The 25,841-nt window shown below is 43.5% G+C and overlaps 2 protein-coding genes across 2 annotated transcripts; one reads left to right on the forward strand and one right to left on the reverse strand.

The window, feature by feature from the left end:
• Nucleotides 1–922: 922 nt before the first annotated feature.
• Nucleotides 923–17,692, reverse strand: LOC128331296 (olfactory receptor 2AP1-like). Its single transcript, XM_053264647.1, has 4 exons — nucleotides 17,605–17,692; nucleotides 14,574–14,737; nucleotides 14,386–14,451; nucleotides 923–1,904 (listed from the first exon to the last, which is right to left on the reverse strand). Exons 2-4 carry the CDS (start codon nucleotides 14,588–14,590, stop codon nucleotides 923–925), a joined length of 1,065 nt encoding a protein of 354 aa, XP_053120622.1. The 5' UTR covers nucleotides 14,591–14,737; nucleotides 17,605–17,692.
• A 73-nt stretch (nucleotides 17,693–17,765) lies between these two features.
• LOC128331570 (olfactory receptor 11A1-like) lies at nucleotides 17,766–24,638 on the forward strand. The gene is made up of 2 exons (XM_053265140.1): nucleotides 17,766–17,841; nucleotides 23,233–24,638. The coding sequence occupies exons 1-2, from the start codon at nucleotides 17,830–17,832 to the stop codon at nucleotides 24,193–24,195; spliced, it is 975 nt and encodes a 324-aa protein (XP_053121115.1). The 5' UTR covers nucleotides 17,766–17,829; the 3' UTR covers nucleotides 24,196–24,638.
• Nucleotides 24,639–25,841: the final 1,203 nt, after the last annotated feature.

Consider the following 25,841-nt stretch of genomic DNA (forward strand, 5'->3'; position numbering starts at 1 on the left):
AGGCAAAGTAGGCACTTGCCTACAGTGCTAAATTTTGAGAAGCGGCAAATTTGCCTATGTGTTAATCTGCCACTTGCACTTGTTGGTGGTGGGGGGCGGGGCAGGGGAAAGTTAAATCTACCTTGAAAACTCTGAAAACCGCTTCTGTGTGAAGGTGGCAAGAGCTCCTGCCTCCCAAATTATGACAGATCATCAGACTGTCTTTGTATGTGAAGATGGAGGCGAGAACTCCTCCCACAGGCCCACCTGCCTCCCAAATGATAGGTGGAGCAATTTCCGGCCCATTTGGGGCCTCTGCGCACACACACAAGGCCCAAAATGGGCTGAAAATGTTTTTAAAATAGATTTAACCCCCCGCCCCACCAAAGCCCTTTACTTGTAAAGGGGAACCCTTGCTGGGGTGGCAAATCTCTCATCGCTTATGGGCAGCAAAAAGCTTAATCCGCCCCTGGGTATCAGAATCAAAACCCACCCAACAGTGGGAGTGAGGTTGTGGGCAGAAAGAGGGAACATGTTTATTAATTACCTGGGCTTCACTATGGGCAGGTTCATATGACCACCAGGAAGTAAGTTGGTGGAAGATCTCAGTTACCGGTGGGCATGCACTTCTGGAATGAGCAGCTATTTCTGCCCATTTCCATCTGAACATGCTAACCTCCAGTTTCCAAGCTGCACTTGCCTCCAGGAACCTGTCATTTCTAACATACATTTGAAGTTGGCTTGCGAATGTTGGGTTCCCAGAGGGAAGTGTGGCTTGGGAACTGGAGGGTGGTGAGTTTGGATGACATGGAAATGGGTGGAAGTAGTTGCTCAGACTGGGGGTGCAGTTCCCACCAACTTAGTTTCTGGTGGTCATATGACACTGCCGTATATGAATCATTTCATGGGCAAGCCTTTTTTAAATTGTTCATGCCCCCATATTCTAAATCCCTGCAGGAGCTGCAAGTTTTCTGGCACTTTTTTGTAGTGCCTCCTTAACATCTTGGTTTCTTAGGCTGTATATGATTGGGTTGATGAGGGGAGTCAGTATTGTGTACAGGAGGGAAAAAACTTTGTTTAGCTCCCTCAGAGTACTTGTCTTTGGTAAGACGTAGACAATAATCAGAGTCCCATAAAAAACTGTCACCACAATAAGATGAGAGGAGCAGGTAGAGAAAGCTTTCTGCTTTCTAGAGGTGGATGGGATTTTCAGGATGGAGGTGATAATGCAAACATAGGATGCCAAGGTCAGCATGAAAGGTGGAAAGGCACACACAGATGACAGTACAAAACTCAAGACTTCTATTATTTGGGTGTTGCTGCAGGACAGATTTATCACTGGAGCAAAATCGCAAAAGAAGTGATCAATCTCCTTTGTGCCACAAAAAACTAGCTGTGACATTAAAGACGTTGTTATGGTGATAGCTAAACACCCACCCACCCAGGAGCCTAGAGTCAATTGGACACATAATTTGTCATTCATGTGGGAAACATAATGCAATGGCTTGCATATGGCTAAATAGCGATCAAAGGACATTGCAGCAAGGAGAAAACACTCAGTAGTAACCAGTATGCCAAAGATATAAAACTGTGCAATGCAGCCTAGGAATGAAATAGATCTGTCTCCTGTCAAGAGACTATAGAGCATTCTGGGCAGGATGGCTGAGCTGTAGAAGGTCTCCAAGCAGGACAGATTCCCCAGGAAGTAGTACATGGGTGTATGAAGGTGCTGATCAGACACAACGAGAAGAATGAGCAGGAGGTTCCCACTTATGGTCACAATGTAAATAACCAACAACAGCAAAAAAAGAGGAATATGCCCATCCTGACCAGCCCTAAAACCCAGGAGAATGAATTCATTTATCATGGTTTGATTTGCTTCATGTTGTGCTTGCCAGCGGGGCATGTAGGCAAGATCCAGAACACTAGAAAAAGAAAACAGTAAAGTATTGGGTTAAAAATAAACCTGGGGGGGAAAAGAGCAATTCAGAATTCTGCAGTTTACATACGAGGTTGCCTTATACCAAGTCAAACCATTGGGCCATCTAGCTCAGTACTGTCTACAGCAACTGGCAGCAGCTCTCCAAGGTTTCAGGCAGGAGTCTCTCCAAGCCCTACCTGGACATGACAGAGAGTGAACCTGGGACCTTCTGCTCTTCTACTGAGCTATGGTCCCTGTAGTAGGCAGCCAGCCAGCACTGATAGAGTTAACTGGAAAAAGCAGTTGACCTTGATTGACAGAGTAGAGACTCTAGGTCATGACCCATTCGGTTAACCAGTTGGGTCATGGACTAACCAGGACTAAAGGGCTCCTGAGGAGGCTTCTGGGAAGAAGGTCTTGCCAAGTCCTCGCAGGGTGAGTTTTGCAAGTCCCTGGGGGTCAGGGATTGCAGGGAGTTGGTCTCACCTGAGTCCTAAGACCAAGGGAAGGAAGCCAAGGCATTTGGCTTTGGAAGTTTAGCTTAGGAGAAAGTGTTTTAGAAAGACTTGCATTAGAAGTTATTTTCCTTTGTGTGTGTTGTTTTGTATACCCGCTTCTGGTAACTAACTACCTTCAACCCTAACCTAGTAACTGATTACTTTAAGTGCTGCCTGAGAACATCTGGGCATTTTGAAAAGCTCTTATAACCACTAAACTAATTCTACTTGCAACCGATATGCTGAAGCCTAAAATGGCCTAGGGGTTTTTTTTGTAGAAAATTAATACATTTTTTTCTCAGTTTTACAAGCCCTCTCAGAGTGTTTGACTGACTCTGGGAGAAGGGGAGGGGAAGTCTCCAGCGCACATGACTCAAAAGGACTGTGAAGCTTGCTACTTCTCACTTAAACATATATAAGTGGAACCACATTTTTTAATATTTGCCTGCTAGCAAAGTGAAGAGCGAATACTGGAATTGTTAGTGTTCCGATTCCAATCCACAGTAATCTCTGTTAATAAAGGAATGCTTGGTGGCAGCAAGACAATCTACAGGAGATCCCCTGTTTAATTAAACAATAAACCCAGTCAGCTCACCTGGTACCAGGGAGAGGTGACTCAGAGATAATTCCTCTCATGTGAGCTGGCTGGGTCTGTTCCTTACTGTCTCTCCCATCTCCTAAGGGGAATATTTATTTATTTATTTATTTATTTATTTATTTATTTAGATTTCTATACCGCCCCTCCAAAAATGGCTCAGGGTGGTATCTTACCATGTACAATATCTTACCATAGTCAATATCTGACTTTCAGCAGAGTCACCATTGTTCAACAACAACAACCACAACCACAACAGAATGCTTTCAAAGCATGAAAAATTGCTTAAGTAGACTATAACAGCAGATTTGATTCTATTCAAGTTGTAAACCAAAACGTTTGGTTTATGACCAAACCAGAGATGTATCTCTCAGTATGTGTGTTAAGTTAGCACAGCAATGCTAGGAAGACATTACAAATTACTGTTGCTATAATAACTGGCACCTTCTATACCTCTGAACTTTGCATAGAGATGTCAGAGAGCTACTGTATTTCACTGCATTTCTTATCCTTGTGATTCCACTGTTTACATGTGTCTTCTCTGTATCAATGTAGACATATTTGCCAACCAGGCTCCAGCCCATGAAAGCTAAGCTTATGCCACAATAAATATGTTAGTCTTTCAGTTGCCAAAAGTTTCCTTCTTGTTTTTGAAATATGCACGCAATTCTCTGTACATTGGCTTGCCTATTTCTCAGTGGCAGCCAGTACAGGTAGGGTGGGGGTGGAGGAAAATAAACCACAGGTGAGGCTCGTGTGCACTCTTAACACCCCTTTCTGGCTGCATCTCTGTCTCCTGGCTTGTCCACCATGGAGTTCACTCCATCCTCACAGGGGTTCAGGGATGCATGGCTGCCACTGCTTTTCCTTTTCCTTTCTTCCTTTCTTGGCAACTTGTTTCAGTCCAATCTCTCTTTGAAGTTGAATCCCTGAATAGATCATGCAATACAAAGCTGGCTTTTGGAGCTTGAATAGGGTCTTGGTTTGGAAAGGAATCATAAAAGTTCCATTTCTTTCTGTCTCACATTTTCAAGTTTTCCAAGAATGCTAAAGGTAAAGGTAAAGTGTGCCATCAAGTCGATTTTGCCTCCTGGCGCCCACAGAGCCCTGTGGTTTTCTTTGGTAGAATACAGGAGGGATTTACCATTGCCTCCTCCCACGCAGTATGAGATAATGCCTTTCAGCATCTTCCTATATCGCTGCTGCCCAATATAGTACCAGTGGGGATTCGAACAGGCAACCTTCTGCTTGTTCGTCAAGCATTTCCCTGCAATGCTACACCTACAAATATGCTTACATATCACTTTGCCCAAAAGTAAAAAACCAGAGCCAATGTCAAGTACAGGTTAGAGTACTAGGTTAAGGATAGGAAGACACTGGTCCAAATCCTCACTGAGTTGTAAAGCTGAATTGATTACTTTGGGCCATTCACATCCAGCCTAACCTACTTCACAAGTTAGGTGTGATGAGTGATTACAGTGCAGTGTTCATTGGTCTGGGCTCCTTACAAGGAGGACAGGGCTGAAAAAAGGTAATTCATAATATACAGAATTTAGGCATAGAATCCCTCTTGAATATTTAAAAAAAAAACTTCTTCATATGACAAAGACATCCATAGCACTTACAATATGTCAGTTTGTGCTTATCTGAGTGCTGAAGGTCTGACAGAGCAGATCTTTGGATGCTTTACAGCCTATAGGAGCATAAGGGCATATGGAACAACTTTAGTCTCCACTAATGTTCAGCTGCCAGCACTTGAATATTTTGGTGTACTCTTGGCTAGAAAGTGGCCTGGTTCACACAGTCATTCAAAACAAAATTTAATGCAAGTTACCAACATTAGCATGATTGTGTGAACCCACACCAAGGTTGGTTTATGGCCCGAGATGAACCTGAGATTCTCTCCTTGGCATGGGTTCACACAGCCACATTAATGCCAGCAACCCACGTTAAACCTAGATTTGAACAATTGTGTGAACCAGGACTGTAAATATCTGAATCCACTTTTTTCATGGTTCAGCTGCCAACTCTGAAGTTGACTGAATTATTCCTTGAATACTTTCTCCCAATATTTCCTCCGAAATGTTTCACATTATCAAGCCACTAAAATTTCCATGGTTGCTTTCAACATTCACCTGGAGATTGATGTTCATTCCTGGAGACTTAGGTCAATCCTAGAGGGTTCACAACCCTATGTCATTGCTGTTACAGGTGGTGGTTGGTTTTTAATTTGTGTATTGGATAAAGTATGACTTTTTCTGCAGTTTTTCTGGACTGTAATTTTATCAAATACTCTATTTCTATAATTTTGCAATAATTAACTGTAAACTAATGTAATTTTTATTTACATGCATACTGTATTCCTCAACACTTTGCCCCCCCACCACACACACACAACATGAACACAACTGAGCAGTTGTCACATTCCTTCCCAGAAATGCTGTTAGAATATCTGACTGTACTGTAAAAAATGCAATATGTGTTTCAACTCAAAAACCTTTTGGTGGGATAACTTGGAGCATAGTTTTCCCCTTCTGTAAAAATAAAAAGGATGAAAAAAGTTAATTTACCTTTAAATGAGATTGTATAAGCTGTGCTGTTACTTCTGCCACTAACAATGACTGAGTTTAGAGCTTGGATCAACAAGTTCTTTTGTTATATTCCTCTCCAGTGTCCAAAAAACCCAGTATCAGACTGATACCAATAGTTGCCGGTAATCAATCTGAACAAGCCATCCCACTGTATTGTATCCAGAATATAATTAATCATCTTTATTTCAGTACTTATCGGAATATAGAACTCCTCCTTTTTCTATCCTGTAGGAAGACAGAAGCTCCTGAGATATTTGTGCACAGGAGACTTATCAGTTATTTTAACCCATTATATCCTCTTTTGTCATGAGCTTTTGTGAGGAGAAGCCCAAGGAGAGAAGAGGAGGCTGCTAGCAACCTTCCCTCCTCCCTGCCCCCTGGACCACTTTCAAAGCTTTCAAGAGCTGGTTTTGAAAGGAGGCTGGCCCCTACAGAATAATGGGGCAAGGCAACATTTTGCATATCACCTCAGATGCTGCAATGCTTTGAGCTGCCTCTGACTGTTGTAATTCAAAGGGAAGGGGGAGAAATCAAAGCAGTGATTATTTATGTTTACTGTAATTTATTGTATACCAACAGTATTTAATTATAATTGGGTATGATGTAGTCAAGCCACCTAATGGCTCAGTGGGGAAATGCTTGACTATCAAGCAAGAGGTTTCTGGGTCGAATCCCCACTGGTACACCTATATCGGGCAGCAGCGATATAGGAAGATGCTGAAAGGCATCATCTCATACTGTGCAGGAGGAGGCAATGGTGTAACCCCAACCCCAACCCCCCCCCATATTCTACCAAAGACAACCACAGGGGTCTGTGGTCACCAGGAGTTGAAACCAACTCAACGGCACACTTTACCTTTATGTAGTCAAAGTGACCCGTTCTAAAGTCCCTTTGATTTCAATGAGAAAATAAAGCACTTGTTTACCTTGCTTGCACTGAAATGAAATGGCTGCAAAAGTGCTTAATTTTGACTATGATGTACCTCTTAGTAGCAGGTGTTCCTGAAACCAACAAAACTAGCCACATGGCTACTTTTTAGTTGCATTGATTTCAGTAGAAGGGCCTCTTATCTCTCATCCTTTGAAATCAATGGGATTTAAAATTGTAAAAAGCCAATGCACACAATTTCCCCATCCCTTTTTCAGTCCACAGCACCTTAGGGAAGGGAGTCATGTTGTGAATATGTTGTGTACACTGAAGCAGCCTGTCTTCACAGAACCAACTCCAGATGTACCTCATCACTTCACTTATTTCCAGAAGATTCTCTGTGGTGTAGGCAGTCATGGTCAATGAGGCCTTTCCCAGGAGGGGCAGTGAGGGCAGTAGGGTATCATTTTTTAAAAAGGCAAACTTTCCCACCACCAGCATCCTAAAGGAACTGGTGGCAGACAACCCAGCACTCTGGGGAAGGCCATTTGAGGGTCAAATCACCCCTCCAATGCTGTGCTGACCCCTCACATGGTCACCCTGTGTGTGCAGAGGCTGACTGAGAGGCAGGGGTGAAATGCTGCCCTCTGAAATGTTGGGTTGGTCACTGATGATTCCCTTAGGATACCAGGTGCTGGCAGCCAGTAAGTTCACTTTAAAAGAAAAAGGTTTATCCCTCCTAGAGCAGGCCTCACTGGCCGCTACTGCGTGGAGGGATACATTCCAAGCTGCTGTGGGGCTTCTGGGAAGCACTATTCCTGAAGGATACTTAATCCAAGAAACATGATGTGAACATTGAATTCCACAGAGACTGGAATTCAGATTTCTTCTCTGCCACGTGGCTCCTTAAGGAAGCTCCAAGGAAAGGACTCTTCTGTGGAATGCGTGACTAGAGCAGATAAACTTGGAATAGATTTGTCCATGGACAAGTGTGGTGCTGTGGAGATGGACAGACAGGCGCCAGCAAGTTGGGAACAGTGAAAGTTTGGTCCAGAACAGTCTGGACCATTAAAAACTCTCATGGCCCAGACTGGCAGGATCCCTACACAGAGTAACAACTCTGAGTCTGACCATGAGAAGGCATGACCAGCTCTAGACTCAGCCGCACTTGACACTGGTCCAGAACCTGAAGGAGGCCTGGAACTGGAGCCTGACAAATCAGTACTGTCAGAGTCTGACATCCCTTAAATGGCACCCCAGATCCTGACCCGCCCCCCTGGAAAGCCACTCCCCCAACTCACCATTGTAAGCTCCAGTGGTAGCATAAACAACAAGCTAGGCAAGATCAGTTAGAGATGAGAAGAAATGCCAGCTCCAGAAGGCTGCCCCATTAAGGGTTCTGCCCTTCAGGCAGAGCTCCAGAGGGTTAGCCTGAGCTCAGAAGTATGAAAGAGTTCAGTCAACCTCTGACTACTCCCTGAGAGTATTCTGAGTATCGATCAAAGCTCCCTGAGAGTATTCTGAGGTCCTTTGATTAGACCTTGCCTTGCCTCGTGGGCAATCAGGACAGGACAGAAGTATCCACCTAGGGGTATGCACGAATGGTTTGTCCCAAACCCATTTGCCTCAAACCAGGGGCAGTTCAGTCTGTGATCAAACTGCAAATGGGTTCCGGACAGTAAGGGGCGGCTGGGCAGGAGTGGCAAGATCCTTACCCAGCAGGCACAGCTGATGGTGCTGCCCCTTGCTGCCACTCGCCACTGCTCTCCCTCACTGGCTGGCCCCAAGAGTGCTTCCCCTCCTTTACTGGGCTGCGGCTAACCCAGCATGGCCAGTTCTTAAGGAGGCCAGTGGGGGAGGGGGTTGGAGGAACTGCCACTGCTCCATTACCACCATCCTGGCTGCTTTACCTGTAAAGGGAAATCCAAGCTGGATTCCCCTTTAACGTGTATCCACCAAACCAGTCTGGCCCAGTTTGGTGGCTGAATCGATCTAGACCCGATTCACCTAAACCGGTTCCCCTACATCCATCTGATATCGAGTTTATACAAATAATTTAAAAAGCAAAATACAAGATATTGGAAAAGAGAGAAAGCTGATTTACACAAGAATAAAAGCTAAAATCAATGCCTTTGGGGAATAACTACAGTTTAGATAGGTTTTTCAAAAGAAAATGTCATCCTTAAATGACTAAGACAGAAACCAGCATCTAAATAAACAAGCATATTAAATTATGGTCTTGCATTCTTTGAAATATACATAAATTAGCCACAGCCTTCCTGAAGGCCTCCTTGACCTCCCTGTTTCTCAAGCTATAAATAAGGGGATTGAACAATGGTGTCAGGACTGTATAGAAGAGAGAGAAGATTTTGTTGAGGTCTCGCAGTGCCTCTGTTTTGGGCAACAGGTAGACAATCATGATTGTGCCATAGAAAAGGGAGACCACAATGAGGTGAGAAGAGCAGGTGGAGAAGGCCTTTTGTCTCCCAGTGATGGATGGGATTCTCACAATGGTAGATATGATATAAACATAAGATGTCAGGGTCAACAGGAAGGGAGGCAAGGAACATGCAGCAGCTAGGAATGTGGTTATCAGTTCAGTCACATGTGTGTCACTGCATGACAGCTTTAAGATTGGATTGAAATCACAGAAGAAGTGGTTGATTTCACCAGGGCCACAAAACCTCAACTGATACATTAGATATATAGTAATGTTAATAGCCAATGAACCACTTATCCAAGATCCAGCAATTAGCTGGCTGCAGACTTTGCCATTCATAAGTGTTGTGTACAGCAATGGCTGACATATCGCCACATATCTATCGTAGGACATTGCAGCTAGGATATAACATTCAGAAGCCGCCAAAAATCCAAAAAAGTAATATTGTATCATGCAGCCTGTTATAGAAATGGGTTTTTGGCCCCCATTGAAAAGATTAGCCAACATCATGGGAAGGATGCTGGAGCTGTAGCAAGTCTCCAAGCAGGACAAGTTCCCGAGGAAGAAGTACATTGGGGTGTGAAGGTGGTGATCAACTACAACCAGCACAATGATGAGAATGTTTCCAAGCATGGTCACAATGTAGATCACCAAGAAGAGCAGGAAGAGGAAAAACTGCCACTCTCCAAGATCACCAAAGCCCAACAGAAGGAAGTCTGTAAGAGCTGTTTGATTTTCATATTCCGCTTCTGCCATGGTGCTTCCTCAAACCTGCAAAGATCAAACCAACATCAACTCTGCATTAGAAAGGTAAAAATTATGATCATAGCTCAGTTAGTTATAGTTATATTGCAGACACTAAAGGAGAGAAAGGCAAATGGAGGAGGACATAGTCCGGTTTTCTGGGGCCATATACTCTTTTATAATTGCGGTATTCTGAGGGATTTAAGTAAGTCATTTCCATTTTGGGAAGGAGAAATGGACATTAAGAGGCCAAGAAACGATGCAGCTGTAGCAAGACTGTTCAGATTGTAGATAAATTATCACCAGCTGAGCATTATTCTCAAACAAATGCAGCTTACATATTCTGCTATGAGTCATCAAGTGATGGACATAAAGGTGTCTATGACTCAGCCTTCTTTCCTCTTGAACTCAGGATCCATTCTCTGGATCCTGACCAATATGTTTTCAAAAGATACTGCCTAATATTCTGCCCAAATTAACACAAATGATTCTCAACCACCCATGCTGCTGCAGGCATCTAAACACATGTGGTGTTGGGCAAGAGCACCGTTGCGCTAATACATAAAATTGTGCAATTGCACTTTCATGGTGCTATGACCATTGGAAATATTGGCTGTAGCAACATGTAGCAATAGTGTGATTGCACAGTTTTATATATTTGTGCAAGAGCACTCATGTGCAACATCATGGGTTTTCTTTTAGATACCCATGTTACTCTGCATAGAATGTCATTCAAAATTTACCATAGAATTGTTATTTAGTTTCCTTCCTCTCTTCCTATTTATAACACCACAATTATAGCTGCAAATGCAAATGTATCATGGGAAATAGAGCCTATTATCCTATGATATATTTGTATTTGCAGCTATGATTGTGACTATGATTGTGTAATGATACATTATCATTACATTTATTTGCTTTTAACTAAATTTCCAGGCCATACAAATTCATTTTATAATAGTTTCTTACTGTCTGACCAGAAATATGAGATATCCCTAAATATTGTTAAGTTTTGTTTGATTGCAAGTAAAATCAGGCAACAAATGCTAGGTTCCACATAGTGGGCTCAGTAGTGAAAAAGGTAAAGTGTGCCCTCGAGGTGGTGTCGACTCCTGGCGACCACAGAGCCCAATGGTTGTCTTTGGTAGAATACAGGAGGGGTTTACGATTGCCTCCTCCCATGCAGTGTGAGATGATGCCTTTCAGCATCTTCCTATATCGCTGCTGCCCGATATACATACCAGCGGGGATTTGAACTGGCAACCTCATGCCTGCTAGGCAAGTCATTTTCCACTGCACCATTAGGCGGATTTCACTAGTGAAAGGGGTATGAATTTCACTTTGTACAGTATAAGTATATTTATAATTCTATTATGCTTATCCACTAGTTCTCTTTGTTTGACTTGTACTGTATGCTGGTCTGTGACCATATCAATAAAGATTGATTGATTAATAGAGACTATCATTTGCATTTAAAAGTTCTGTTTTTCATATTATTATACATGAAGGTCTCTATTAGAAATCCACTTTAAGTCTTTTCACATTATCAGAATCTAGACCACACAAATAAGTAATATTAAGGGGGGGGGGTAGTCAAATTACTCCATGGCCTTCTCCTTGTGGATTCCCTATGATCTGATTTATTCATGAAGGTGGAAACTTGCCAATGGAAAAAGCATTCCCTCCCTTTTACACCTTACAGTGGATACCTAATTCTCATTCTTTTATAAAACTGCCAGCTCAGTTCAGCAACCAAAGAAAATGTCAATACACGTTTATGCTTTTTATGATGATCCCAACTTTCCTCCAAGGAGCTTAGGGCAGCATACATGAAAATTGCCTTTACCCTGTCAACAGCCATGGACACTTCCAGATGAGGGCTTACATTCTGTGCAGTGAGCCAGTGATTCAAGGCAGAGGCACACTCGCTGCTTCCACAGTACTTTGCACCCTGCCCACGCTGCTTAAAAAGGTGGGGACTGGGACTGGGGAGTCTCCATGCCTACTAAGGAGCACATCATCACACTTGTGATGGTACTCTCATTCGGATTCACGGCACCATCACCCATCCATTGGCATCATTCTCCATCCATTATCAACCTTTACTTTCCCTGTGTCTCAATAGTCTCATTGATGAACAAAGTCCCCCCCCATCTTTTAAAAGAATAGTGATACAATTATGCAGTAAGTATACATATGGACAGCTGGTGTTACCATTGCATCTTTTTAGGTATGCTAGAGGCCCTTTCAATAGTTCTATCAACGTGACAGTACAAGCAGCGTATCTGAAAATACCTCATGTCTGGCAGTTTATGTTGAGAGTTAGTAAGCAGCCCAAGATCTCCCAGTAAACGGTAGGTCTTATTTGAACTCAGATCTCCCCAGTTAAATACGTTCTTTATTTATGTATCATATGATTATTTATGTATCATAATCATAGAGAGGAGAGCTGGTCTTGTGGTAGCAAGCATGATTTGTCCCCTTACCTAAGCAGGGTCTGCCCTGGTTGCATATGAATGGGAGACTTGATGTGTGAGCACTGGAAGATATTCCCCTTAAGGGATGGGGCTGCTCTGGGACGAGCAGAAGGTTCCAAGTTTCCTCCCTGGCATCTCCAAGATAGGGCTGAGAGAGATTCCTGCCTGCAACCTTAGAGACGCCACTGCCAGTCTGTGAAGACAATACTGAGCTAGATGGACCAATGGTCTGACTCAGTATATGGCAGCTTCCTATGTTCCTATGTATATACCATCCCATATAAAAGTTCTGGGCAGTTTACAATTACAATTAAAACCCAACAATTAAAGCCTACAGGCATCTTAAACAAATTAAAATAACCATCAATGAAACTTTAAAACATTATTAACTAAATGCCTAGCCTTTGGAGTCAGGCAGTATATAAACTGAATGAATGAATGAATGAATGAATGAATGAATGAATAGGTGTGTTCCCAAAAATTCCTATAGCCCCAACATCCCACTAGCTTGAGTCCTCTGCTGCTCCACCCATTGTCCTTCACCTCTCATGATTTTAATGTGTGTGGACATGAAGGAGGAGTGAAGATAAGAGTCAAGGTATTCATCAACAGTTCCTTTAAACCCCACTTTCAAAGACAGTGTCTGACATGCGAACTAAAGCTGTACCAATGCCACAAAGATGCACCTATTCAAGAAGATCATGTAGCTGTGCAGTCTGTATGGGCAAAATTAACTTTAGAGAAGAGAGAGCTGGTCTTGCGGTAGTGAGCATGAATTGTCCCCTTTACAAAGCGGGGTCTGCCTTGGTTTGCATTTGGATCAGAGTTGACATGTAAGGAGTGTAAAATATTCAGGGATGGAGCCATAGCTCAGTGGGAGAATGTCTGCATGCTTACATGTACTGTAGAAGGTCCCAGGTTCACTCCCTGGCTTCTCCAGGTAGGGCTGGGAGAGACCTCTGCCTCTAAGCTTGGAGAGCCACTATCCATTAGTGTAGACAATACTGAGCTAGATGAACCAATGGTCTGACTCAGTATAAGGCAGATTCCTATGCTCACAGCTGCTCAGTATCTTCTGCTCTTGGTCCACTTGCATAAGCCTTGCACAATAATGAGAGCTGTTTGCTTTGCATCCTTCCCTGCAGCATATGTGGACTGAGGCAGAGGTTTCATGGCAGGAGGCATACCATGGTTTGTGCAAGTGCACCCTGTTCCACAAGCTCCCAACTTAGCAGAACTAGTGAGTGTGTCATGTTTGTGCTGGTGCAGCATGACTCTGGATGTCAGCCAATGTGTTCCCCATTGCCCTGTCTTTTTGAAACATCTCTGCATATTAAGAAGCGACCACAGAGCTGGAATTCCAAATTTACTTCTTGGATTGTGCCTCTGTTTAGGACACGGTCCTTTTCCTCACGTTCATTATTCTTTTTTTAAAAAATGCAAAAGGAGGAGGAGGAGGAAGAGGAGGAGGAGGAGAAATGTTTTTCTGGCTTTCTTGAAAACAGCACTACTCCAACACAATCACACTCACATATATTGGACCAGTGCTCCCTGTAACAAGGATTCCCAGATCCATGAGCTACAACTCCCATAATCCCCAGCCAAAGATCACTGCAGCTGGGCATGATGATGGGAGTTGTAGTCAACAACATTTGGGAATCTCTGTTACAGGGAACACTGATGTGGATTGCTATTAGTGCTATTCTTCCAACATTTTAGATAGGCTATTTAATTATTTATTTTTTACATTTTTCTGTCCCGCTCTTCCTCCAAGGAGCCCATAGTGGTGTATTACATACTTAAGTTTCTCCTCACAACAACCCTGTGAAGTAGGTTATGCTGAGAGAGAAGTGACTGGCCCAGAGTCACCCAGCAAGTATCATGGCTGAATGGGGATTTGAACTCGGGTCTCCCCGGTCCTAGTCCAGCACTCTAACCACATGACACTGCAAGGAGAATTTCTGGAAGTGCCCCACCATGTCTGGCAGATTACTCTGAGAGCTCGAGTAGTGACTAACCCAAAGACACCCAATAAGTGTTGTGGCCGAGTAGGGATTCTCAAAGTCGCCACTCCAACACTTTAGTCCATCCTTTAGTCCACTGGCCCTAATTCTGTGTGGCTTCATCCTTCCTCTTTCTCCATCCTAAAACTGATTTTAACATGTGTGGGATTGAAGATAAGCCAAGATAGATATCAACAATTCAGTGGCAAATTTCAAAGACAGTGGCTGACCCGCAGACTAACTCTGCACTACAGCAACTAAGAAAGATACCTCCATGCAAGAAGATCATGTAGGTGAGTGGATGCTGAAAGTTCCTCAGTCACTCCTGCTCTCGGTCTGCTTGTGAAACGGAGATAGCGGATAGCTTTGCATCATTCCCTGCAATATATATAGACTGAGGAAGAAGTTTCACAGCAAGAGGTGCGCCACACGTTGTGCAAGCTAGCTAGTGCAATTACCTTGCATGGTGCAGCATCAGTCGGGATGCAAGTCAAGATGTTGCCCACTGTTCCGTCCTTTTTAAACATCTTGGCATATTTTTGAAAAATGACCACAGTGCTGAGTTCCAATTCTATGTCTTGTGCTATGGCTCTGTTTAGGATGCAGACCCCATTCCTGTTTCCTTTTTAAAATATAAAACAAAAACAAGGAAGGCATTAAAAAGAGCTTTGTTGTTGGCTTCAGTTCATGTATATATTATATATCTCATCCCAATGATTGCTCCGTTTGACTCATTGCCTTTCTGCATTCCCAAAGGAGGGTCACAGTCTCTTTTGACGTGCCGTCTCTAATAGGTATGTTGCAACAGCAAAACTCTACCAGCATGCCTGGTTCCAAAGCTTAAGAACAGCAGCTAAACTTCTGACTCCAGGGACAATAAAGTGAAAGAAAACAACATCAGATCACCCAAGTGAGGGAGCTTAGGAACATAGGAAGCTGTCTTCTATGAGTCAGGTCCATCTAGCTCAGTATTGTCTGACTGGCAGCAGCTTCTCCAAGGTTGCAAGCAGGAGTCTCTCTCAGCCCTATCTGGAGATGCCAGGGAGGGACCTTGGAACCTTCTACATGCAAAAATGCAGATGCCACATCCCATAAGGGGAATATCTTACAGTGCTCACATGTAATCTCCCATTCAGATGCAAACCAGGGCAAACAGACACTCTCTCACTGAGCCTTTCACTCCAATTTCATTAGTAACCTCTGCATTCAGAAAGAGGCAGGAAGATTATCGTGTGCCTTGCTGTGCATGGGAAAACAGAAGTACTCCAGTCATGCACTTTACCCCACAGAACCCCATGTGCTCTAAGCTTGCACCCAAGCTTGCCCTGTGGCTTAGCGGCAAGTGCACAAACTTCTGTTTCTTCCACCGTTTGACTGGAATACTATTTTTTTAAGGCCATATAAATATGCTGGTGATTATTATGGCAATGATGATGATGTGTGAAATTTAAAAGCTACTCCTTCTGACACCAATTGAACAAAGATCTTTTACAACTCATTTTGTCATAATTAACTTGCCCTGAAATTCAGGGTAGGTGGCCAAAGAGAGGAGCAGACAGCTGGCTGAAAATCAGGTACTTTAAGAAATAATGGCTGGATGATGGAGGCAATTGGTGAAAACTAGTATTAACCTAATTAGGTGGAAAGCTTGATAATAAAATACCACCTGTCACCACATTCATTCATTCATTCATTTGTTTTCTCTACCACCCATCCAAAAATGGCTCAGGGTGGTTTATATAGAGAAATAATAAATAAATAAGATAAGATGGATCCCTGTCCCCAAAGGGCTTACAATCTAAAGGGTCCCTGTCCCCAAAGGGCTCACAATCTAATCTGAGGGCACATTCGGGGGGGGGGACTTATTAAGCGAAATGTGGCAAAATAATCTACAACTATGTCTTAGATGTGTTATTTGCTTTATCATCCATCCTATTCCAAAGATCCAGAGCAAGTAACAATATGGAGTGAAATAATCAACTAGAGATCAGTACAGGCTAACCACTAAGAATTATAGGTGTGCATGAAATGGATTTTGCATTTTGTTTCGATCTCAAAACGCAACTCAAAATGCTTGAAATGTTTCGTCGAAACAGCAGCCAATCCTGCTGCATTGATGAAACACTCGAATCGTTTTGAGTGTTTCAAGTGCCATTTTTCCAGGTCTACCAATACTTTCCCTCTGGACTTAGCACATTGGCCCATATCAGATGACTGGTCTACCAGACAGACCAGTCCTCCAAGGCGGGCCAACATGCCAAGTCCAGGGCGGAGGCCTGGTCTATACACCTCACACCAGAATGGTGTAGAGCAGGGATTCTCAAAGTTGGGTCCCCAGATGTTATTGGACTTTATCTCCCATTATCCCCAGCCCCAATGGCCTTTGGTCAGGGATTATGGGAGTTGAAGTCCAGTAACATCTGGGGACCCAACGTTGAGAATCCCTGGTGTAGAGTGTTGGACTAGGACTGGGAAGACCCAAGTTCAGATCGCCATTCAGCCATGAAACTCACTGGGTGAATCTGACTCTGGGCATTTCAGAACAAAAGTGGGATATAATATATCAGTCAATCAATCATTTGGAGAGGTCCACCTCCAGCTGCCACCATTTCATCTGATGGCGACTTGGGGTCAGGCCAGGGGCGTAGCAAGGTTGGAGTGGGCCCAGAGACAAGATTTTAAAATGGGGCCCCCCCACTCAAAGTCCAGGGCCTCCGCACACCCCAGGCCCCCAAGGATTTAAGTCTGATATTCCAAAATAAGTATGCTGCCTGGAAATACATTTCACTGAATACACACACACACACACGTCACAATATATAGTGATATACATTGAGTACTATACATTTGTTTTACTTTTAATGCCTAGAACACACTAGAAAGATGAATTATTAAAATGGGCCCCTCGCTGCAGATTAGCAAAGGAGACTTTCAACCATGCAGGGTGAACCTATGTTTGTTTTCCCAGAATTCTGAACAAATTCAGTCAAGTTTGATTGCAGGAGGTTTTTCACAGGAGGCTTTTAAAGCCCTTTAAGACACATCTCCTCTGGAATGGAGGTGCTGCATTCACATGTTGGCCAGATTTACCCTGAAGTCCCTGCAAGTTATTGGGGAGCAGTTCACACACAAGAAAAATAAAATAAAAGCACCACACATGCTTCACAGTTCTCACTCAGACCTTCTGGGTTGCAAAACAACTTGAACATAAGTGCATTTATAAATGAATGAATGAATGAATGAATGAATGAATGAATGAAATATAATACTGTTTCTTCCAGAAGTTTTTGTAATTTTCTGCCATGAAACAAGCCACTTATAGGACTTTTTAGACAGTTTTTTTTAAGCCAGCAAATTTTCCAAGCTGTTTAAAAATAAATATTCAGAGACTTCTCAGTCCCTCCCCCCCATATCAAAGCCCTATGGCAAGCAGATGCCTATATATCCGGGGGCGGGGAAGGTAACCACAAAAAGGAGTTCACACTCTACCTGGCAGCAGTGGGTCTTCTGCTGCAGAGAACAGTGGAGGCCTCTCTGGCTGCCTCCTCCTTCCTGGCTGGCTTGGGCCCTACTGGAGTTCAGGCTTCACTTCGGCCTACACCAGACCTCCGTGGAAGCCCCGCCCACCCGCCGATCAGCTGAGAGGCGGGAGAAAAGGAGCTCTTTGCAGCTTGTCTGCTGCTGGATTGCCGGCCAGGAGAACAAGCTGGAGAGATGGCGAACAGGGCAAGTGGCTGAGGGGCCTTGGGGCTGGGCAGGGGGCAAGGGGGAGTCACGTGAGGTGCCTCTGGGGGGCCCCTCCAGGCAGTGGGGCCCCCAGACAACTGTCTCCCCTTGCCCGATCATTGTTACGCGCCTGGGTCAGGCCTTCTCTGCAACTGCTCATAGACTGTGGAATGCACTCCCTGCAGAAATTTTGGGCTGAACAACATTATCAGCTTTCAAGAGAGCCCTTAAGACTCACATTTTTGGTCTGGCCTGCCATGGTTTTCAAAATTGTAAAGGTTTTTTAAATTTTTATTTTAAAGTGTTAAGGCTAAAATGCATATTTTGGACCACAAAACGATGCTGAACTGCACAACCAGTGTTTCAAAGACTGAGAACTGAATTTAGGGCTGCATTATCATTTGAAGTCCATCTGTTGTTTCTTCTAATTGTGATTATGTGGATCTGATACTTTCTGAAATGTATAACAAATTGACACATGATTTCTAAATCCCGAACTATTAAGGCCTATAGCTGTTGGGTATGTAGTAGTAATATTTTGTTTGGCTGCACATGATTGTGTCCCATGCAGCAAGTATCACAAGACTGATTGCTTTTGAATATAGACATTTGTTTGAAATTGTCATTTACAACTTCTGGGGGGAGGGGGAACCCTTGTTGTGTTCTATCCAGTATCTTTTACATTTTGTTGTTTAGAAGTTTTTCCCGGTAGGGCTCCTGTAAAGAGTATGGGGGATGGAGTCAGAAAGGGAAAAGGAGGGAAAGGAGGAGGAGGAAATGGAGTTGTTTCTGAATGAACTCTTAGTTAAATCTATATAAGAGTACTTTGTGTTTGTGGGAGTAGCAGCTATACAACATTTGGCGACAAGGATGGGATAAATGTTTTATAGCTACTTCTCTCACAAACACAAAGGCACGTACAGTTTGACTGGAGTTAAGTGTGGCTGCGGTTTCAATTTATCACTGAAAATCGTGCCGCAGAATTCACAAAACCATGGCCCACCAAACTGCATTTCCAGGAGAGGGAGCCTCTCCTGCTGCTCAGCCTCCTAGGCAGATCCTAGCAAGTTCCATGGCCTGGCTGTGGGCAAAGTATCACCAAGTTAGTGGAGCAGCCACAATTGGCCACAATCTGGAAAGGGATGTGCCAAGCATGATCATGTATTTTCGGAGTGGTCATTGGCATGGAGAGGGCATTTAAAGCCCTTTAAATGGTATGCCATGCCAGCGCTTCTTCTGCCAGTGAGGGCACCACTGCCACCCAAGTATCCCTGCACCCTGATAGTCCCACACAAGCATGGATTCTGGAGGGTTTGGGGTCCGGGGGTGGTTGGAATTCCACTTTAATTAAGGGGGGGACATGGAAACTTCCTAGGAGGGGGTATATAGATGAAGAACAGCAAAGGATGCTGGGAGATGCTGGGAGTATGTTGTCCCCTGTGACCTTGAACGATGTCAGGAGGGGTGACTCCAGCAAAGCAGTCCACGCAGACCCGACTGAAATCTGCTGTCAGGAAGCTTGCTGACGAGTGGGCTAGCCCTCTCATGAGAGGGCCAGTCTACTGGGGAAGGCTGTGCTCAATAAATAGCAGTGCCCCACCCATGGACTGTGAGCTCACGGGTTGAACCAGCCCACTCACCCACCAGTGCACCCAAGGCAGCCTCACTTATGTGGGGCCCCCAACTCTCTATGGTGAAAAATAGAACAGTTTCCCCTAAACATCCACACTGTCATTCCCTGTGAAGAAGGTCCATGCATCATTGCCTGGACGCATATGTGGACTGGGGGGGGGGTGGACAGCAGGGTGGCCATCCCAAGGCATTGGCAGGCACACACATGTCAGCATGGGCAGATGGACTGGCAGGGGGCACATTTTCATAGCAGCTTAGACACAGTCCCCAAGACAAGGAAAGCAATCTCTGGGGTACCTCTCCCCATGACTTCCCTCGACACACCTCTATTTAGAGCCCCCATGGCCTGACAATCTGACAGTCTTATGAGGGAGGTGTCAGTGGGAAAGGGGGATGTTTTACCATCAGGCACCATGACTGAATTTGCTCAGCAGTTCTCTCCCCTCCCCTCTGATGGCCCTTCTCATGTGTGGATGCATCCCCATGGCCTTTTGCTCTCATGATTGAGCATTGTCAGGGGGTCCTATCTTTGGGAAAGGATTTCAGGCTACCACTACTGACCCTGGAGACTGGCCTTGATCATGAGTAAACCTGAGGAGCAAAAACCTCCAAGAGGGGAGAGAGCTTCCCTCCCCTTCCAGAACCTTTCTGTCAAAAGAATAGAATGTGGCTGCCCAGAAATCTCTGCTGGGGGCTCCCTTTTGAACCCTTCCCATAGCTCCCCCACACACTCATACTACCATTTGTGTGGATGGGGGAGACACTGGGTTCTTCAACAGACCTTTTAGTATGTTCAAAGTTCTCAGGCTTGAGCTGTTAAGGCGCTGTATACAGATCTCCTGGTGCGAAGATTCCCAGGAAAGGAGAGCCTCATTTTCCACTTGAAAATCATTGCAAAATCATGATTATGGTGGCACCCGGAGTCGGACATAACACCTCTGTGGCCAAACCCCAGGTCTCAGCGGCGAAACTTTGTGCAAACCGAAGGTTCAATGTGGAGTTTGTCAGGGGAAACCAGAAGTTGCTTTTGGCTAGTAACTGTGGTTTCACTCATTGACAGCTGGTCTTGTGGGAGCAAGCATGACTTGACCCCATAGCTAAGCAGGGTCTGCCCTGGTTGCATCTGAATGGGAGACTTGATGTGTGAGCACTGCAAGATATTCCCCTCAGGGGATGAAGCCGCTCTGGGAAGAGCAGAAGGTTTCAAGTTCCCTCCCTGGCTTCTCCAAGATAGGGCTGAGAGAGATTCCTGCCTGCAACCTTGGAGAAGCCACTGCCAGTCTGTGAAGACAAGACTGAGCTAGATAAACCAGTGGTCTGACTCAGTATATGGCAGTTCCTATGTTCCTAAACGTACTACAGTTACAACCTTGGCCACGTTTAACTGCAGTTATCCGTTGCATGTGAACCCAGCCAAAGTAATCTTATATACATTTAACTAAGCATTTATTCAGAAACATCTCAATTTCCTCCTTTCCCTCCCCTTTCCTTTCTGAGTCCTCCCCCCACTCTCTACAGGATTCCCACCAGGGGAAACTTCTAAACAACAAAACGTAAAAGCTACTGGATAGAATAAAACAAACCTGCAGTTTCCCACTGCAGAATTACATAATCTGTAGGGACTACACCGCTTTATTCTGGAAAGGATATAAACATGCTGGGTATCATATAAACTAGAGACAAACCCTGTTGAACATGCAAGCACATCTCCTCCTCATAATTCAAGGATGCTTAATCCAACATCTGCAACACCCTGAAGGGGGACGTCTCTATCCTCTACTCCTGGGAAAATATACCCATATACTCTACATATTATTTTCTCCAGTTTGATATATCCCATGGCACCACGTAAGTAACTGTTCTATACTGATGTTGAGCATACAATATAATAACAAGAGTATGCCAGATATCTTTACAAATGAGGGAATTTTTACCCTTAGAAAATGTGAGATATAAAGAACATTGGCAGTCACCAATGTGGTAACAGAGTGAAATCATAAAAATGAAGAACAGAAACCCGGACATGGAAGTGTCTCATTCATATCCTTCAGATGCCTTACCTTGGTAGTTACATGCAAGAGGAGCTGTGAGTTGACCACCAGCAAAGTTATGCTGGAACTATTTAAGGTCCTTAATAATTAGATTTGTGCAATTATGGAACAATTTCCCTAGATTGTATTCAAAAGCTTAACACACAGTATAAACTAGATTTATTTAATACTATAGTTATACCTTAAAATATTTCTCTAAAAAGCTATGGCAAGACAACTTTGTAGCACGATTAGATGAAATTAGGAAATACACCATTGGATTTTTTCTGATACTTCAGCTTTGGCCCATTGGATGCAAACATGCTTTTTTCCAGTTGTGCTTGACATTGAAGATTCCCACCCTTTAATTAGATATTGTCACAAATAGAAGCAATATATTAGAATCATGCAATTAACACTTCCAACTTAAAACATATATTGGGGGGGAGGCTTTTCCCACAATAGGTTTTATTATGTTAAAGTATAAGAATAGCATATTAGGTCTGACTGATTGCTATTTGGGGGGCCAACAAGGAACAGTCCCTTAGGTCAGGTTGACCAGCTTGCCTTATCCCTCCACACACAAACACTTAGGACTGCAAACCACATGACAAAACATGTTTGCAGCTGGCATGAGATTCAAAAGCAGCCTAACAATTCGCACAGAGCATCATTGTTATGGGTGTTTGGATGATCATGTCAGGTAAGAAATGGCATTACTGTGAATCAGATTACAAAATTCAATTTACATATTCCTGTTTGATGGAGATCTGCCAGAGACCTTTCATCATGGTAGCTAAATTGAGCCAATGGGTCAGAGGCAAGGATACAGCCATAGTTAGTGGTAGAGCATCTGCTTTGCATACAGAAAGTCCCAGGTTCATTCTCTGTCATCTCCAGGTAGGGTAGGAAAAGACTCCTGCCTGAAACCTTGGAGAGCTGCTGCTGATTAGTGTAGACAATACTGAGCTAGATGGACTAAGTGTCTGACTCTGGCAGTTTCCTATGATCCTATGTTCAGTATGCCACTGAATGCGAGTTCCTAGTGGCCTTCATGCCCTGTTTGTGGGCTTCCTAGAAATGTCTAGCTGTCTCTATGCGGAAAATGATGCTGGACTAAATAGACCATAGGTTTGATCCAGGAGGGCTCTTGATACATTTTCATGTTCTTATAAAGAGCAGTTTTCTTTCTCATTGAAGCATTTGAGCACCCATAGGTCCTTTTCAGCCTACTTTCCGGTAGGTTTATTATCTATTGTAAGGTTGTCAATGACCAGGGGAATCTTGGCTCACTTTATATTTTTAAAATAATTTTAACCTACCGAAATGACTGGAAAGATGACAAGACATCCATGTGGAACCTCAAGAGTCAATTCAACTTAAATATGTGTAGCTTTTTATTGTGTTCCTTTAACAGATGATAAAGTATTTTCTAGGTCTATACAGGGGTGGCCGGAGACATTTTGTTGCCTAAAGCAAAGGACAATATTATGCGCACCCCTGTCTGCGGTAGATGTTCCCATGGTGATGGCCCACACCTGAGGTGATCTCATTATGGAAGGGCCAATGCTGGGTCTACATAGTCTGCACTCTTGAGCCACCAGAGAAGGAAACTGGGGGGGGGGGGCAGGGGGAATTGTGTAATTTACCTGCATTTTTCTTTTTAAAGTAAATCATTCTCTTTTTACTCATTTAAACTCCATTTCATGTTTTGTTTCTTTACCAGCAGATGCAGTCCATGAGACATACCCAAGAAGGAAACCAAACACTGGCAACACATTTCCTCCTTCTAGGATTTGGGGATCTCCTGGGTCTGCAGATTATCGTCTTCCTAATTTTTCTCATAATCTACATTGTGACTATGGCTGGAAACATTCTCATCATTGTGCTAGTTGTATCTGATCAACATCTTCACACCCCCATGTACTTTTTCCTGACAAACTTGTCCTGCTTGGAGACCTGCTATAGCTCAGCTATTCTGCCTAGAATGCTGGCCAGCCTCCTAACTGGGGATAGAACCATTTCTGTGGGGGGATGCATGATCCAGTTCTGGGTCTTTGGATTCTTAGCAGCAACTGAGTGTTACCTTCTGGCAGTGATGTCTTACGATCGGTATCTTGCGGTATGCAAACCATTGCACTATGTATCCCTAATGAACAGCCACTTCTGCGTCCAGTTAGTGCTTGTGTCTTGGCTAAGTGGCTCTTTTATTGTCACCACAATTTTGCTCATAATGTCACAGTTACGCTTTTGTGCCCCATGTGAAATAGACCACTTCTTTTGTGATTTCCTGCCATTGATACAACACCTCTGCAGTGGTGCCCCCCTTCTGATACTGTCTGGCTTCATAACCACCTCTGTGTTAACGATCCCCCCATTCCTGCTTACCCTTACTTCTTACACATACATCATCACTACCATTCTAAGAATCCCATCCACTGGGGGGAGGAAGAAGGCCTTTTCTACCTGTTCCTCTCACCTCACTGTAGTCACCATATTTTATGGGACGTTAATAGTGGTGTACATGCTCCCAAACACTAACAGAATGAACAAAATTGTATCTCTCTTCTACACCATCTTAACACCTCTAGCCAATCCTCTTATTTACAGCTTGAGAAATAAAGAGGTAAGCAAATCCCTAAGGAGAGCCATCAGCAAATGTGTGCGAACTCAGAAACTGACAACTTTCTAATTAAAGTCAGTAGCCTGACAAATGAAGCAGCACTGGTGCTTCTGGAGAGTTCCAGACCAATGCAGCACCATGAACCCTATCCCAACATTTCTTAATCTTCAGGCAATGGCACCACATATGCAAATAAGTACCAATTCTTCCACATCTTCTCCAACATTTTGGTGGAAGAGTAATATTATTCCCTATAATCATAATTGTGTTCTTTGCCATCTTATTATTTTAATATTTTGTTCTCTCATGGAAGTTAAAGCTCTCAGATTTCCAAATCTCATCCCCTGTTTCAGGACCTAAGTTATTACCCAAAGCCAATTCAATTTTTCAACTTTTCCAGCTTCCCAATATTTTTTTACTAATCATTTGCATAAATTAGAAATTAATCCCTTTGTACTACAGGTACAATTTGATAGTTAAATTTTCAAATTCTGTATATGTTAAATATTTGTTGTAAATTATTAGACCTAATCAAATAAATGGCTAATTTGGAAATATATGGAATTGATCCTTGTACTAGTTTTCTCAGACATAGTCTTACTAATGATATTTGTTTCAGATATCAAGTTATAAAAATAATAGTTGACATCCTAACAAAGTGCTTGTGCAGCAGAGTCACATTCCAGATTAAAGTGTGATGCACATGAGGGAGGAACCATCTCCCCTTCCTTCTGCAGATGCCCATGCAACTTAAAAATATATCCTTGAGCCTCAGGGCCCTCTCCAATGTACAGGTAGGAAGTGTGCTACTGTGTATGTGTTGAAGATAATGTGTGAATAACTGTACGTGTGAATTCTTCTAATATTTTCTTCTTCTTTTTCTTTCTGAAAAAAGAAAAGCTTCCAAACAAGTCCTCAGTTCCATTGTGGCTCATACTTCATCTCCAACCCTTTTCAGTGCCTTCAGTGTATCTTAATTAAGTATGACAGTAAAGCTATGGGGAGTTTGACATACGCAATTACAACCTTTGGGAACAACTTAAATAGCATGATGTTTTATTACTATCAGGAGATCTTGTACAACTATCATAAGATGGTTTAGGAAGGAACATAGGGAGTTGATACCATTGGTCCATCTAGCTCAGTCTACTCAACTTTGGCCTTCCTGCAGATGTTGGCCTACGACTCCCATAATCCCTGGCTATTGGCCACTAGGGCTGGGGATTATGGGAGTTTTGATAGTCCAAAAACAGATGGAGGGCCAATGTTGAGCAGACCTGGTCTACTCTGACTGGCACTAACTCTCCAGGACTTCAGGCAGGAATTTTCCTTAGCCCTTCCTTGAGATACCAGAGATGTTCCTGGTATCTTCAGGGCTGAGGAAAATTCCTGCCTGAAGCCCTGGATAGTTACTGCCAGTCAGAGTAGACCAGGCCTGCTCAACTTGGGACCTTCTGTATGCTAAATAGGCCTTCTGTACCAAGATACTTGGGACCTTCTGTATGCTAAATAGATGTTCTCCCAATGAACTACAATTTCATCCCCAAATGGGCCTCCACTGTGCTTCCTGAGGCATGGCCAGCAATTGCATTGCTGATTCGCCTAAAATTAGTTGCTTGTGACTGAGTCCCAATGCAAGCAATGGGGCTTAAGGTAATGATTAGCTAACTTATTCCATTGATTTCAAACTGGGCTTAGTCACAATTAATTTTAGC

Source organism: Hemicordylus capensis, chromosome 6 (assembly GCF_027244095.1).
Source record: "Hemicordylus capensis ecotype Gifberg chromosome 6, rHemCap1.1.pri, whole genome shotgun sequence".
Lineage (NCBI taxonomy): Eukaryota > Metazoa > Chordata > Lepidosauria > Squamata > Cordylidae > Hemicordylus > Hemicordylus capensis.